Source organism: Periplaneta americana, chromosome 2, assembly GCF_040183065.1.
Source record: "Periplaneta americana isolate PAMFEO1 chromosome 2, P.americana_PAMFEO1_priV1, whole genome shotgun sequence".
Classification (NCBI taxonomy): domain Eukaryota; kingdom Metazoa; phylum Arthropoda; class Insecta; order Blattodea; family Blattidae; genus Periplaneta; species Periplaneta americana.
Window position 1 is genome coordinate 175,567,974 of NC_091118.1, and position 18,280 is coordinate 175,586,253.

Genomic DNA, 18,280 nt, shown 5'->3' on the forward strand with positions numbered 1-18,280 from the left:
CTTAAAGTTTTAAAAGGAAAGGGCATCAGTATGTGATAAAATAGTTAAAATACAAGTTAAACCTTTTTAATAGGGAAGCATGGAAAGTAAACATGTGATGGTTTGTAAGGAATAAAGTATTAAATATTCTTAAGTTCTTTATTCTGTGTGTGCTCGATTCAAAAAGTACTGTACTTAGGACATTTGGTAACGCTCTATAAATCCAGTCAGGAGTCTTATTTGACTTTAACCATTTTGCCAGATTGTAGAGAATTGTTTCCGCTTTCAAAATATATAAAAATCTCATTTTCACAAAAAACTGACTTAAGACATTTTTCCTCCCGGCCACAGAATTAATGGTAGACATGCATGATGCTGAAATTATGGTGAACTATCGGAGAAAATAGTAGTGAATGTATTTTTATAAATAAAGAATTAAAAACATGGCGAAAATCCAGAACAACAATTTCAAATATATGTGAAGTTAAATGCTGAAATAAATAACCTTCAAATGCGAGTTCGTCTTAATTATTTTGTGTTTGCATAATTTACTTCATATATTTACACAAATCATTGCACTCCAATTTGTTTCCTGCATTTGTACAGATGTCGACAGTGAAATGTGCTAGCAGCTACATTTCTTTCAATAATAGTGGAATAACTTTCTTATAGTACTGAAAACACACTGACCTCGAAAATGTTAATGCGAGAAGTGTTATAGCAATGTGATTACTTCATTTTAAGTTATTCGCAGGAGCTTTTGCCGATGTTACTGTGAGAAGCCGTGCCGAGGCTTTCTAAAGCATATTTAACCAAAATATTTGCCCATAAAATGGCCTCGGAATGGGTATTAATATTCCACATTACATAATACTTGAAGTGTAACGTTCTCAATAAATTCCGGTGGTAACTAATTACGACGAAAAAGTGTCACCATTGCTACCTTATTTTATTTCAAGGAGTGCAGTTCGGTAGCTCATTTGAACACCCACTTAAAGATTTATGACTTCCTACACAAACAACTCTGACAATTCCATCCTGTCCCCTCGTCCCAACATTGCACAGTTGTCATAATCCTGGTGACCCTCGAAATTATGCAGTGAAACTGACGGGATTCTTGGAATTCGGAAAAGATGCGACAACTCTGCCTTCACGTGGATTTGACGGGAGCCTGTCAATTCTTCTGAACGAGGGTTGTGATTGGTTACTGACAGGAGAAGACAAGATTTTCGTCACAGTAAGGAAGACATTTATTTATGACAACCAATTAGTAGTGGGCAGTAGAAGGTCTATCGGCAAAGTCTTTTCTATGAAACTGCACTCCATGAAATAAAATAAGGTAGGCCTATACTTTCTCCGAAGTGTTCCCAATGCTCTGCTGAATGTTCTATGTACCAATTCCGAGACTTTGTAGCGACAAATTACATCTCCAGCTGTGGTGAATATAAAGATATTCTGATAAAATTTGAGTGTAATCATCTGATGTAAAGAAGATAGAAATTTTATGGTCACATGGTTTCCGCACGCTTGTCTGTGAGTGTGAGGTGATTTGTTGTGCCGACCAGCAGATGGCAGCAGGCAGCAGCAAAATTGTGGACCCTTGGTTGGCAGTGATTGGTGTATTGGTGCACGCAGAGTTAGCCGGGAGGAGCCTTCGCAGTGAAGCTTTAAATGTAGCGTCCGAGAGCTGTGTAGAACTCTTGCAGACATGCCAGCAGCTGTACGAACGTTGGTCTCTCCTCAGGCACTCCCAACCAGCAACACGCCATCAGAGCGAACCTAGAGATCGTACAACATGCGTTAGTTGTGAAGTCTTTGGTATTACAAGTTCTTATAAAGACACAAGTATGTTTTATTGTGTTCTCCAATTTACATAGATTAGTCCTGACAGCTCAGCGACGACAAAGAAGGGAAATAATAGGAGTATTGGGGAGAGCTCCGGAGTAGAGATAAGGGCGAGCGGTCGGTAAAGGAATGCAGTACAGCTTAATTGTACCATAAACATATCGCTCTATAGCACGCAAGACATCCGATCGCTCCGAAGGCAAGTGAGTAACTAACCCAAACACCCCTTGGCGTAGCTAAATGGACTCGCCTGACCCAGGCGCACATCTCCGGCGACTGTCAGGACTAAATAATCATACTGTATGCTTCGTTTAATTATAATTGAGAGGCGATACGATGATGTACTATTCAGATGTTTAACTTCAAATTTGTCCATTACTTGTAAATGTAGAGGTGTTTCATATGAAGCCTTAGAAAAGGTACGAAGATGAGACAAATGACTTAGGGTGCCATTCATAGACATTTCGCTAGCCCGGGCTACGAGCGTGCTAAACAGGATTCATATCATATTATATCGCTGACACTGGTTTATGAATACGAAAAACGTTAGTTCGCTGATCATCCACCGAAAGCCCGCGCAGAGGAATGTCTATGAATACGACCCTTATTGATTAAACTTGTTGATTATTTAAATTGATACAGTAGCTTACTGATCGGTTTTTGATACACCTCAGTTAACTCTTAGTTACTTAACTGCTCCTATAAATTTAACTACACTGATAGCTTTCAGTCGGCGTGGCTAGTCGGTTAAGGCGCTTGCCTGCCGGTCTGTAGTTGCGATCGGGCGCGGGGTCGATCCCCGCTTGGGCTGATTACCCGGTTGGATTTTTTCCGAGGTTTTCTCCTACCGTAAGGTGAATGCCAGGTAATCTATGACGAATCCTCGGGCTCATCTCGCCAAATATCATCTCGCTATCACCAATCTCATCGACGCTAAATAACCTAGTAGTTGATACAGCGTCGTTAAATAACCAACTAAAAAAAGATAACTTTCATGAGTTTCCGGAAAGTTAAATTCAGATTTTATCAGCGCTTGTAACTAACAGTTGAGGTAACTTCATATTTAGTATTTCTTGTCGTCCATAGATGTTTCCACTAGTATTTTATTAGTGATATTTTTTTAGTTATTTATAGTTATTTTTGTTTGCAGAATTTTTCATACGGCTGATGGGTAGGCCTACACGATGAGCTTTATACTAGTAGGTGCAAGGTTTTTTTTTTAACTTAAGAACCGTGTGATAAATGATAGTGCACATGTAAACCTATACTTCCATCTCAATGATAATAACGAGAAACTAATATTAGGAGCTAGATGAACTCCCGCTACAAAACTGCAACCGTAGTCAACTGTGGCGGCTCTAGCAGCCATATTGATAGGCATGTAAAAATACTTTATATTCGTACATATGAATGCTTTAATTTAAGTGTTTAAATGGACTTTTCGGAGCCCGAAATACCATTGGCATTGGTAGAGCACACAAGGATAGAATATTCCTTGACTGACGACATAGAATCTGAAGTAGATGAGGAAAATTAAGCTTTAGATATCCGAAATTGTCTTTACAAACACACACTTGTCCTAAAATGTCACATTTACCGTAGGCCTAAGTTACGTAAATAAAACGCCATTTTTTCAACTATACCGATAATATAGTAAATCAATTTATTGTGGTCTATATTATTATTTAATATCAGTTGTTATAGTTTACAAAACAATAGTGCAGTAGCGCCGCCTGTCGGTATTTGTTCGAATCAGTACTAACAGCCAGGTAACTACAGGCCGAGGCACAGTTGCCAGTTGAAGCAAGGTAACTGTAAAGATGACGATAACTGTTGTTTCGGAAACTCATTTCAAATATATCAGCACGTTAAATCGTAAATAATTCTGTATGTCTTTCCAGAAACCTGGCATACATATAGCTCTTCAGAGATCGTCTATGTGTGTTTTTTGTGAGAGCAGCGCTATTCACAATGGAGCGACCAATTCTTCTCTTGTGTTAATTTTTGTGTTGCTTCGTTTTTCATCCATCTCAAAGACAGTAATGCAAAAAGACTAAGGTCTGGGGACCTTGGTGGCCAATGAAAGTTACCACTACGGCCGATTCGTTCGGAGAATATTCGATTTAGATAATGTTCCATCTGAGGCCTTTAAGTACATGTAAGATTTTCAATCAATCTATAAATGCAATCAATTTCATTGACTACTCATACTTCTTCTAAGATTCGTTATTCGTAACATTCAAGCAGCTGTATCTCCACGTACATTGAACATTATGAGTCTTTTATTTTTCATAAAATAACGTAGCATTTCAGGAAAAATAGTAAATATATTAGGAGATGGTATGGATTATTCCGAAGAAAACAGTTTATAAGGCTAAACACGAATCTTCTGATTCCTGAGGGACGACAGTATTATCTACATGGATTATTATGATAACGACATTAAATTTATCTCCATTGGCAAGTTTTGGTTGCGTTAAATGCATGTGTTTGTACTTACAGCTCGTCGGGGCAGTTGATTGGCTGGGCCAAGCGGTAGCCATCCCGCAGATAGGCGGCCATCTCGAAGGGGTCCACCTCCACGTACGGCTGCTGAGCCAGCGTCGTCAGCTCCCAGAGCAGCACGCCGAACGACCACTGCCACGAGGTAGGAACAACGGTAAACAGAAAGTGGGAATTGCACGCATTTTATGCAGTCATTATATTTCCTCTCCTTATGTTATAAGAATAAACTAAAAGCGTGGTTCACCCTGAAGACATTCTTTATATGGTATTCTAGACCGTCCAACAAAACGTCGACCACATCATCTTTATCATAAAAAGTTGCTAGAAGAGTGTAGATTTTTATATGTTGATATCATTGTTTCTAAATTTCATTTTTAAAGGGTAAATTACCCTACAAAGGGAATTATATGCTTGGGTGGCAGTCTCACCGAGCTTTGAATTCATTCAGGGGAAACTGTTGAGCTCAGTACCGAAAGACAAGTTCAATTTCATTCGTGTCTTGTCAAAATGATTCTGTGTAGAATTTGGTAGATATTGCCAGCTGTTCCGCATGCTTAACATAACCTCAAAAGAAATTGAATTTTCTCCAGAACTAAAGCACTAATAATTAACATAATCAAAATTATGATTAACATTATGGTAACAAATAAAAACAATAATTAGGTCTTTATGTCAAAATATCTTATACCTTCAATGTAAAACTGCTAATAAACAATCTGTATAAAACATTTTTATTACACTATGACAAATAATAATAGTTTCTCTGAAAATTATCCCAGAAAAGAAATAAAAAATTTTCACTTTAGTGCTTAATTATTGTCAATTAAAAAAAATAATCCCAGTTACTTATTGTAGGTATAAATAACAATAAACTCATCATCATCATCATCATCATCATCATCATCATCGTCGTCGTCGTCGTCGATCTGGTTGGCGAGTTGGCATAGCGCTGGCCTTCTATGCCCAAGGTTGCGGGTTCGATCCCGGGCCAGGTCGATGGCATTTAAGTGTGCTTAAATGGGACAGGCTTATGTCAGTAGATTTACTGGCATGTAAAAAAACCCCTGCGGGACAAAATTCCGGCACATCCGGCGACGCTGATAGCCTATAACCTCTACAGTTGCGAGCGTCGTTAAATAAAACATAACATTAAACATTATCATCATCATCATCATCCATGGTTCCAAGAATTCTTAAAAGGTAGAACCCAGAGAGTTAGAGAAGGTTATGAAATATCGGAAATTGGAAATATAAGTTCAGGGGTGCCACAGGGCAGCGTTCTGGGTCCATTACTCTTTATAATATATGTAAATGACCTATGCCAGAATATTACATCAAATGTGAGGCTATTTGCAGACGACTGCATTATCTATAGAAAGATTAGAAATAATTCAGATGTAGATGCTATTCAAACAGGCTTGAATAAAATTTATAACTGGGCGTTAATGCATAGGATGAAAATAAATGGTTCTAAAAGTAAATCTATAACATTTTGTAAAACCCGAGAGGAAACTAGTCTTAATTACGAATTCAGTGGTGTTGTAATTCCGCAAGAACAATGTTGTAAATACCTAGGAGTGTATTTAAACTCCAAACTTTCTTGGGGAGAACATGTTGATAATGTTACGGGTAAAGCATGGAGGGCACTTCACTTTATTATGAGAATCTTGAGAAAGGCTAGCCCCAAATCGAGGGAAATAGCATATCTAACGTTAGTGCGACCGTTAATGGAATACGGAACTACATGTTGGGATCCCTATAGAATATATCAGATAAATTCCTTAGAAAGAATCCAGTATAGGGCAGCTAAATTTGTTAAAGGTAAAAGAGAAGATGGAAACGATACGATAAAAGAACTTAAATGGGAAACTTTGGAAAACAGACGTAGGAAAACTAGAATAACATCATTGTATAGAGCACATCTAGGTCAGAAAGCATGGGTAGACATAACGGCTCGGTTAGAAAAGCCAACGTACTATGGTAGGAACGATCATGATTTTGAAATCAAATGTAGGAAACAGAAAACGGATGTCGGTAAATTCTCATTTTTAAATAGAACTATAAATGATTGGAATGACCTACCTGCAGCGGTGTTTGAGGGCTGTCCTTCCTTAAGGAGATTCAAGAATAACTTAAAAAGTTGTGTATAAAGTGCAAATTAAAATTAAGGTGACATTTAACATTTAATTTTTTAAGGTGACATGTATTTATTTAGCCTGACGAGTTACTTCCTTGGTTTGAATTGTAAATTATTTAAAAATAGCGTGTAAGAGGGCCTTAGACTAGAAATGTTTAGTTTAAATGTAGTTCTGTTTATAAGTATGCATAAGGGTGTAATTATTTGACTTATTTGAACTGTTGTATCAGTGAAGCGAGGTGAGTCAGTGAAGTTATGGTTTTACAGTGCAGTGAACAGTTCCGATCAGTGATAATTTATAGCGTCAATGAAATGTGTTCTATAGTGTCAGTGAAATGTGTTACAGTGTGTCAGTGAAATGTGAGCTAAAGTGTCAGTGAAATGCGTCATAGTGCCACTACAGGGAGTGAGATGAGAGTAAAGTGAAAGACTATTGAAACTTATGTAGGGCCTATACATAATTATGTAGGTTGTATTGTAAAATTAGGTATTTTATTTATGTTTTATTATTATTGTGTTAAATTGTATTGTGTATTCTTATTGTATTGTGTATAAAATTGTATATGTATTGTAAAATTGTATTGTGTACTGTAAATTTTATTGTGTATTGCTTATCATTTTATTGTGTGTTGTTTATATTGTGTATATCACTGCCACCGGGTGCTTGCCCACTTGCAGTGTGAATAAATAAATACATACATCATCAATGGCTCGACAGCCCAGTGTGGGCCCTGGCCTTCCCCAGAAGCTTCGTCCATGCCTCCCTATTAAGAGCCTTCCCTCCCAGTTCCTTCCTCCAATCATTTAACGTCTTGGCACATACTGTCCCTTCATCTCAGTTTAGACCTCCCATCTCCTCTCTTGCCCTCAGGTTTTGTTTTAAAAATTCTTCTTGTAATTCTGCCATTTTGCGGATAAGGAGACGGCGTCCAGATATGGAGGGTAGCTGCGAATATATTGAATAAGCAGTCGTGGACAGCCGATAAGAGGTGGTCCTCCAGCTTGAGGGTTGGGCGAAGGGCTAAGAACCCATCACCATAAAAACAGCTTGTTACAAATCCATACAATAAGCCTCGGAATGGAACTGATTCTCTGGCACGACCACAGCAATCCAGACGTTTGAGATGGGCAGGGCATGTAGCACGTATGGGCGAATCCAGAAATGCATATAGTATGTTAGTTGGGAGACCGGAGGGAAAAAGATCTTTGGGGAGGCCGAGACGTAGAAGGGAGGATAATATTAAAATGGATTTGAGGGAGGTGGGATATGATGATAGAGTGTGGATTAATCTTGCACAGGATAGGGACCGATGGCGGGCTTATGTTAGGGCGGCAATGAACCTTCGGGTGCCTTAAAAGCCATTTGTAAGTAAGTAAGTAAGTAAGTAAGTTGTAAGTACATAATTCAGCTAGAACCTCAATCAGAGGAAGTCTGTTTCATGATTGGAGAAATTTTCGTTTGTTTATCTGCTACAGTTCTGGAGGGAATTCAATTTCTATTGAGGTAAGGTAAAGCGTACGGAACAGCAGGTGAATTCTAACAAGTATTCTCATAGTTTGTTCGACTCCACATCTGCCAACTCCTATTTGTAACAAAATTGTTCGTGCACAGTGCCTGTTTATTTAGTGTGTACAAGGGTACAGACCACGTCCGAGCCCCCCGTGAACTGCTTGTGCAGCAGGCTCTCGATGGCCAGCCACTTGATGGGTCTGTTCTCGTTGTCGCCCAGGCAGTAGTAGTCCGTGGGGAACAAGTCGCGAGACAGAGCGTTGTCCGTCACTCGCACCCGAAGCTTCTCGTCCACCCTGCAACAAACAACGCAGAACGGTTCTATTTTTAAAAAGCATGGAGTGTTTTAACCACTCATGGCTGCTTATCGCTACAATTTTATCATTTCCCTAGCATTTATTTATTTTTATCACTTCCCTAGTATTGTTTTTATCACTTTCCTAGCATTTGTTTCTTTGTTTGCCAACATTTCAAACTTCAAATTCTTTACGGTACTATAAAACACGCTTTGTGATCGTCATTTGTTTACCGCACAGGTAGTCAACTGAAAATGGCAGTTCCGTTCAAACGTTAGTGAAATAGAATTTTAGTAAGTCAATTAATGTTTTATTGTATTAGAATACTTTATTTCTTCTAATCGTGTAATAGTCAATTAAATCCCACTCGAGTTTTGATTTTCTGTAGTGAGATTACTGTTGAGTAACCATTTTTTTTATTTTAAAGCTTAATACGAGTATGAATACGTATCACTAAAAAATGAAAGATCTCTGATAAATAGTATTATATTTATGATTACTTGAAGACAGGCTATTTTTTACCATTATTTTGCATGCGATAAGGAGCAACTTCCCTTAGGCACTTTATTCTTCTTCCTCCTATTATCACCCCACCCGTGTTCTGTAAATAGTTCTTCACTAAATTTTCAAAGTAGGCTAGTTAGTTCAACAGGTATGGTGATAAAGGGTATCCTTGTTGTACTCCTCTTCCTATTCCACTTCTCTCTGTCATGTCTCCTCCTAGTCTATATAATAATAATAATAATAATAATAATAATAATAATAATAATAATAATAATAATAATAATAAAAATAGACGTAATATTTATTTATTTATTTATTTATCTATCTATTTATTTATCTATCTATTTTCTATTTATTTATTTATTTATTTATTTATTTATTTATTATATTAACGTGCTAAACAACAGCACTAAGGCCAATTACAGTTTTGCACAAGATACAGTAAACAAAACAAAACATATGATGACGAGAATGAATGACAGAAAATGGCAGTGAGAAAATGGTATATTAAATAACAAGTAAGGATATAGTATGCATAAGTAAAATCTAATCAAATCGTGCAAATTAGCACTTTTGATACACCTGGCTACTGGAGAAAGGGATTTATATAATTTACTGAAGAAAATTCTTTGACCACGAAAACCTTTCACTGGAATTCTAAGATAGGTGTTACGTATGAAAGAGTAAAAATAATAATAATAATAATAATAATAATAATAATAATAATAATAATAATAATTTTTATTATTTTTTTATTTACTAATATTTATTGTGCTGTACAACAGCCTGGGGCCAATAACAGTTCAGCACAAGATAAAAGTTAATAATAATAATGATAATAATAATAGTAATAATTTATGTGAGGGTGGCAATGAACCTCCGGGTTCCTTAAAAGCCAGTAAGTAAGTAAGTAAGTAAATAATAATAATAATAATTGTTATTATTTTTTTTATTTACTAACATTTATTGTGCTCTACAATAGCCTGGGGCCAATAACAGTTCAGAACAACACAAAAGTTAATAATAATAATGATAATAATAATAGTAATAATAATAATAATAATTTTATTATTTTTTTATTTACTAATATTTATTGTGCTGTACAACAGCCTGGGGCCAATAACAGTTCAGCACAAGATAAAAGTTAGTAATAATAATTATAATGATAATAATAATAATAATAATAATAATAATAATAATAATAATAATAATAATAATAATAAATTGTATTAATATTTTTTATTTACTAATATTTATTGTGCTGTACAACAGCCTGGGGCCAATAACAGTTCAGCACAAGATAAAAGTTAGTAATAATAATTATAATGATAATAATAATAATAATAATAATAATAATAATAATAAATTGTATTAATATTTTTTATTTACTAATATTTATTGTGCTGTACAACAGCCTGGGGCCAATAACAGTTCATATCAAGATAAAAGTTAATAATAATAATAATAATAATAATGATGATGATGATGATAATAATAATAATAATAATTTTTATTGTTTTTTTATTTACTAATATTTATTGTGCTGTACAACAGCCTGGGGCCAATAACAGTTCAGCACAACATAAAAGTTAATAATAATAATGATAACAATGATAATAATAAGAGTAATAATAATAATAATAATTTTTATTATTTTTTTATTTACTAATATTTATTGTGCTGTACATCAGCCTGGGGCCAATTACAGTTCAGCACAAGATAAAAGTTAATAATAATAATGATAATAATAATAATAGTAATAATTTATGTGAGGGTGGCAATGAACCTCCGGGTTCCTTAAAAGCCAGTAAGTAAGTAAGTAAGTAAGTAAGTAAGTAAGTAAGTAAGTAAGTAAGTAAGTAAGTAAGTAAGTAAGTAAGTAAGTAAATAATAATAATAATAATAATAATAATAATAATAATAATAATAATAATAATAATAATAATGAATTTAAGTCGTATACTACATTGGATTTATAATGAATGTTGAGGTACGAGAACATTAATGTTGCCTGACACATATGTTCGTAGCATTGCCAATACAAACTGTATCTAAAATTATTAGACATAGCCGTTAGTAATGGAATTATTGATTTTAGAAGTAGAGACGGTAATGTCTGATAGCTGACAGACTTCACAACACTGCTCATACACATCGTCTCCCTTCATTCTTGTTTCTGTGTGGAAACTATGCAGCCCTGTGAAAGCGCGGAGGGTGGTCGTCAGCTAAAAGTGATGTTGTTTTGTTATTTACATCCTATAAAAAGCCCTACCCCATGTAGAGTAATGCGTTTTCAAAGCGCGATGCAAGAGGTTTCCATGGATTACAACTCCACGCTTTCTCCCCAAACACATCTACATTCCTCCCCTAACTCACCCCTGAACGAAGATTCTATATATTTATTGATGTTGGAACGGAAATCCGTTATCCAAAATAACACCAGAGAACTCTTAGTATGAGAAGATTTTCGTTCGCCGAACATTCGATACATTAACAGATTCAGTCTTCATTTTTTTCTGTTAAAATACAAAACCGCTCGTTAAATAATTATGAATTTTTTTTCCCAGAAGTGCACACCTATTCTTATTCCACTTTTACATTAAAGCGATGACTTAAATTCTGTGATTTTATTTATTTTTTGTCTATTTTACAAGTCGCAAGCACAGCTAACAGGATCAGTCCGAGAATAAGTGAGCAGACTTTCGTAGAGGATCTATTATTCATCCATAAAATCTGCGTTTATTTACATTATCTAGTTAAAAACTTCACTTCTTCTGATCTACAGTACTGTTTTGCAGTATGTTCCCTTGACCTTGCTTGCACGAACTATGATTCACGAAATTATGATTCGACTTCAAGAATAGCAAGAGTTCTTCTTCACTTATCTCGTCTTGTGTGATTTTTAAATTGAAACAATATCTATAATATTTTAGTTTATCCTATCTGGGATCTCCATAAGTCGTAAAGACAAAATGTCATAGTCTTCTCTAGAACATATGATCGTTTACTTTACGTGATCTCATTTTTTTTCGTTCACAAAAGCATTATTCGTTTCTGGTTGTGGTTCACTTGATCTGGGTTGCAGGAACTGTGGGTTTGCAAGAATTACATTTCCGATCGTATATTTATAAATTTAACAAGTGCACATCGAATTTTTTGCCATATTTATATTGAAAAACGCTGATGTAATATAACATATATGTAGGCCTATATACAGGGTGTTAAAAAGAGTCTAATATTTTATGGGGTTGGTAGAACTCATCAAAATAAGTAAAAAAAGTCTAATCGACATGTGTGCTAAAATTAATATCTTCCGAGATGCTCGATATAACTTCCTTTCATTATAATACATCCTTCTGCTCGACGTCTTAGGGAACCACGCAACCTTTCAAACACGCCTGGTTGGTCTCTGATGTGCTGACAGGGGTTGAAAACATGCTCATGTAGCTTCAATGTGTGCTGCATACACCAAAGCCTTAAGTGTCCCTGTAACCAAACGTCCAAGGTATTAAGATCTGGGGAATGAGCAGGCCGTGGTACAGGACCTCCCTGGCCAATCCATCGAAGATTAAATACCCATGTTAGATATCGTCTGACTCTGTTACGGAAATGGACTGATGCTCCGTCATGCATAAATTAGACTTTTTGTAGTCTTTGATGGTATTGCACTTCCTCTAGAAAGACGGGCAATTGGTTTGCTAAGAAACACCGATACTAAGAACCAGTTAATCTACGGCCCTCTTAATCTGTCGTCAAGACACAAATTTTAAAGTACGCTTTTCGTAAAAACTGTTAATTTTAGGACGCATGTTTATTGGACTTCTTTTTTGTTGTGATGAGAGCTACCACTCTTCAAAATACTAGGCCCTTTTAACACCTTGTATATATAGAGTGTTAACTAATATATGTGAAATCTGTGAGGAATGGATAGCGGGTCTGAAACAACCAAAAATGTTCATGTGAATTGTGTAGTTAATTTCGCTTTGTATTTAATTGCTGGTACTTTTTATTTCACATGGTTTAGCTCTTAAAATAATGGTTCGTGTTTATTAAACCAGTAGAGATTTTAAAGAAATAAGATTCAATTCATTATTACCATCTGGCAACTGAAAAAAAAAACAAGGGATAGTAGAAATTTTGAGATCTCCCCCGTACACTGCTGAAGATATCTGACCTAGAATTTTCTGATAGTGTAAGCGAACTTTCTAACTACGGGATAAGTCAGAACCAAAGATATAACAAACTGACAACTTCAAAACAATTCCGCTAGTTCTCAATAGGCGACACTATTATTGGGACGGATGAAAAGTGTTTAGGAAAATAATAATGTAGATTAAGTATAAATTATTCTCATAATTGACAGTATCAGCGGTTTCCCGATAAACCTATTGGTTTTTAAAATTAGAAAAGGGAGAAGATATTTTGAATTTTGTAATGCGGGTATATTTATGTACAATTAGCGATACTGTTACGTTGGCCATCTATTCATAGAAGTAATAACTAGAGAAGCCACACTTACACGAACAGATTATCGATTAGTAGGGGTGAGGTATCTTCGAACGCCAATGTAATGTAGAAGACATGTACCAATGCCTCTTTGAAATCAGATGTTAATAAAATAGAATTATACGCCAATTTCTACAGATATTTGTGATTTAAAATAAAACCATTACTTCATATTATAAATGTAATAATTCTCTCCATTGTAGATGTAACTACTTTTTAGGAAAATGTGTGTCTTGTAAGTGAGATATAAGTAGAATGTAGTGTGCCTAAGTTGTGTGTGAAGTTAATCATTGGCGACGATTGTTTCTTGCTGACAGACGGGCCGGACAGAATTGTGCCATAACAGCTTTACTAAAAGTGAAAGTTGATAGCGCCGCTCCGCGGTCAAGGCAACGTACTGGCGGAATATGGCTTGTGTGCTTTATAACCTGCTGATTAGAACATTCTCGTGGATGAAATGGAACCTTGGGGAATCATTTTCAATCGGCGTGGTTTAAAAGTCACTGAATGCAGTTAGTTGGCTACACCTCTCCTCTCGCCGGTTGTTTTACAAACACGTGAACTCTTTTATTTGTAAAAAAAAAAACTCATGCAATAATTTTAGGGAGACGAAAGTATGGAATATGTATCGTCTTAGAAACAAAAAATGACCGGCAGCTGTAGAAAAAGTCCCCTCGGAAGATTTTGTTTGATTTCGTGAGAGCTTAGGTTTACACGTGAACAAATTTTTTTTATGAAAGATGCTTTAGCAAAGAAGGGCAGCACTGCTACTTACAGATCTGTTACTAAATCTACCTATTACGCTGTGAAAAGATTGATTAAATCTACATACTTAGACTTCAACAAACAAAATTTGATAATATAATCACAAGGGAAAAAATGGAAAACTCTGCACCATAATCCACAGTTGACTCTCGATTTACCACGAAAATCGTCTGTACCTGCATTTAGATTGGCAACAGGCCATGATTATTTGACCAGACACCTGCATAGAATTGGAATATATCAGTCCCCTAACTGCCCATTGTGCAACTCAAACCAAGAAATGGATTCGGAACACCTCAAAATCTGTGCTTCAGTGGCTGACCATGATAATACCTTTGAAAAATATTGGAGTGCAAGAGGTCAAATGACTTTATTGTCAAACGCCTGGCATTAGAAAACAACAACAATAACAACAACATGAACGATTCCGCTCTGTTTTTCCGATGTTCTGTTTGTTTGTTTGTTTTTCTGTCTGTTTATAGATCAAATGTTATAAATAATCTATAACAGAGATATATACAAAGGATAAATTAGATGCAAAATAAACATCCTTTCTCTAGTTGTGTGAACCGAATCTGGACTTCGACAAATTCACATTACAGGAGATCAGTCATCTTTTATGTCTCGAGGCTATACAGTGTGCACTTAGAAGGAGCGTTCTGAATATGAAATAAAAATAAATATCCTTTTAGCAGTCCTCAGCGGTCTAGTGATATCACTGAATGCAAAGTTTGTTGGATCATACGCGATGGATTTTTATGGGTGGTAAATTTTCTTGATTTTCTTTGAAAGGGAAATAAATTGAATGCTCCATGTAATTGATTTACGGTATATATGAAGTTCTGTTCTTAGTTGATAGGGCGTCAGACAAAATTAGCTGTCAACAGTTCATCACCCCATCAAGTTTCCGGTTAGGCGAGTTACTTTCTGTATTGAGACTACAGAAGTCTCAGCCAAATTAAGCAGAGAAAAACATGTTGCTCAAGCCAGTTTCGTAAATTGAATGAGCATGTAGACGGCCTTCATATGTTGTAAGAATACATCTAAATCTTTTCTAAAAACAGAAGCAATAGTGGTTGTGTTGATGGTAGTGGTAGTAGTAGCAGTAGTTACAGTGGAGGTACGTATTGGTAGTAGTAGTAGTAGTAGTAGTAGCGATAGTATTAGCTTGTTGTGTTAATGGTAGTGGTAGTAGTAGCAGTAGTTACAGTGGAGGTACGTATTGGTGGTAGTAGTAGTAGTAGTAGTAGTAGTAGTAGTAGTAGTAGCGATAGTATTAGCTTTATTTTTAGTGGCAGAGTTAAGGCCAGAAAGCTTTCTCTTCCATTCAATCAGGTTTGAAACATACAGTAGCAGTAGTTGTAGTGGAGGTACAGTACGATTTTTTAGTCCTGTCGTCGGCAATCTGCGCCTGAGTCAGGCGAGTCCACTAAGTTACGCCAAGGGATGTTCAGGTTAGTCTGTTGCCTGCAGTCGGAGCGATCACGCATGCGGTATAGCGTTAAACTGTACTGCATTCCTTTACCGACCACTCTCGCTTATTTATACTCCGAAACTCTCCCCATTACTCCTATTACTTCCCCTCTTTCGCGTCGCTGAGCTGTCAGGACTAAATAATCGGTCTGTACGTAGTAGTAGTAGTAGTAGTAGTAGTAGTAGTAGTAGTAGTAGTAGTACTAGCTTTATTTTTAATGGCAAAGTTAAGAAAGCCTTCTCTTCCATTCACCCAGGTTTGAAACGTACAGAGTAGTTCACGACTAATGGCCCGCGCTTTAGGAATGATTTCTATGGTCTATTATGAGCTTAAGATGTCATTTGAGCATGGGTCTCATTATCGATCGTTAAGGAATTACAGCTGATTGGGTCCTACGAAAGTAACAATGGTTTTGGGCACAACTAAGAAGTATTCACTTAAAATGCACAGAAATGGTGTATAAATATTTGAGTTTGCAGTGCTTTTAGTTAACATTCCTGCTGGATCAATATTTTTAATATGTGTAATAGTGTGCCGGCTGCCTTCCCCTCCAAAGTTACAGATAGCGCGACAGGTATTCATTTACTAAAGAGTACGTACGTCTATCACTTTGTAAAATTGAAATTATGGCCTTCACGTATTTTATTGAATATTCTCGTTTGTAAGTTAGTTCTGTATATTGATTAATATCGATAAAATTTAGCATTAATGTATTTTAGTGGAATTTTTAAATAACTCATAACCGAGGCGTTTTCAGATTTTCCCAAATTGCTTATGACCCTCTCTAATAACTCCAGACGTTTGTAATATGGTAACTGAAACATTCAGTACAGATTGGAAATATAGGAAAGTACTACACAGAGTATTTCATAATAATTGTAAAGAATTTCACGGAGTGATAGGACAGGACATTTGGAGGCATTTTAGATAAAGAATGTGTGTTTACCAATCTTCGAAAGACTTGTCTACCTGCAGGGGTAACATCTTTACAATGGCGTAACTCTGAAAAGAGGCTTCACTGGTGATGCATTTCCTATCTAACGGTTCCAAATGTTCTGACCTACCACCCCGTTAAATTTTTACAATAGTTTTAAACACCCTGTATATAATCCTGAAATAACGATTAAGATTTTTTTGAGGAGCGACGAATATATGGAGAAAAGAAGAAATGAAGAAGAGTTGCACAAGATAACTCATAAGTTGGGCTACGATTTTGATGAAATTGCATCTTGTTTCTAGTAAGCCAGAAACCTAGCCGCTTTAGTATTTATATGTTATGTGATAAACTGAGTGTTGTAAGACATATTTGTTAGGGCATTTTTTTTGCATTTTTTGCCTGTTTCAACTCATAAGAGCATCTTTTGTGTTATTCGGATATTTTTGAGGCATTTTCATTTAATTTTGGCCACAAATCCCCATTATTAATATAAATAATGTTTATTTCCTTTGATATTTTGTCTACATATTTTGTCCATTAATACCCTTTATTTTTTACTTGGTTATTTAACGATGCTGTATCAAATACGAGGTTATTTAGCGTCGATGGAGTTGGTGATAGTGATATGATATTTGGCGAGATGAGGCCGAGGATTCGCCATAGATTACCTGACATTTGCCTTACGGTTGGGGAAAAACCTCGGAAAAAACCCAAACCAGATAATTAGCCCAAGCGGGAATCGAACTCGCGCTCGAGCGCAACTCCGGACCGACAGGAAAACATCTTAACCGACCGAGCTACGCCGGTGGCTAATACCCATTATTTTGTATAATATTTTAATCGTTTTTCTAACAAATATTGCCCTTTTAACATAGTACAACCCATGTAATGGATCAGTCCACTCATCCCTTCAATATAGACTCCTCTATACTTGCTAATTCAGTATAAGAGTGGCCTTGTGATGGGCTACATGGAAACTATATCACTTACTTACTGGCTTTTAAGGAACCCGGAGGTTCATTGCCGCCCTCACATAAGCCCGCCATTGGTCCCTATCCTGAGCAAGATTAATCCATTCTCTATCATCATATCCCACCTTCCTCAAATCCATTTTAATATTATCTTCCCATCTATGTCTCGGCCTCCCTAAAGGTCTTTTTCCCTCCGGCCTCCCAACTAACACTCTATATGCATTTCTGAATTCGCCCATACGTGCTACATGCCCTGCCCATCTCAAACGTCTGGATTTAATGTTCCTAATTATGTCAGGTGAAGAATACAATGCGTGCAGTTCTGTGTTGTGTAACTTTCTCCATTCTCCTGTAACTTCACCCCTCTTAGTCCCAAATATTTTCCTAAGCACCTTATTCTCAAACACCCTTAACCTATGTTCCTCTCTCAAAGTAATATAACTGTTTTATAAATTCTAACTTTCAGATTTTTTGACAGCAGACTGGATGATAAAAACTGCTCAACCGAATGATAACAGGCATTTCCCATATTTATTCTATGTTTAATTTCCTCCCGAGTGTCATTTATATTTGTTGCTCCAAGATATTTGAACTTCTCGACCTCTTCAAAAGATAAATTTCCAATTTTTATATTTCCTTTTCGTACAATATTCTCGTCACGAGACATAATCATATACTTTTTCTTTTCGGGATTTACTTCCAAACCTATCTCTTTACTTGCTTCCAGTAAAATTCCCGTGTTTTCCCTAATCGTTTGTGGATTTCTCCTAACATATTCACGTCATCCGCATAGACAAGCAACTGATGTAACCCGTTCAATTCCAAACCCTCTCCGTTATCCTGGATTTTCC

General features: G+C 36.1%; 1 protein-coding gene across 1 annotated transcript in view; it reads right to left on the reverse strand.

Annotated features, from left to right (window-relative positions):
• Window positions 1-325: 325 nt before the first annotated feature.
• The window catches only part of LOC138695211 (tyrosine-protein kinase RYK-like), a 57,687-nt gene continuing 39,732 nt past the window's right edge, over window positions 326-18,280 (reverse strand). Inside the window, exons 5-7 of the mRNA XM_069819670.1 lie at window positions 8,113-8,272; window positions 4,325-4,461; window positions 326-1,758 (exon numbers count right to left, since the gene is read on the reverse strand). Coding sequence (XP_069675771.1) covers window positions 1,647-1,758; window positions 4,325-4,461; window positions 8,113-8,272 — 409 coding nt within the window. The 3' untranslated portion in view covers window positions 326-1,646. The remainder of the gene's footprint in view (window positions 1,759-4,324; window positions 4,462-8,112; window positions 8,273-18,280) is intronic.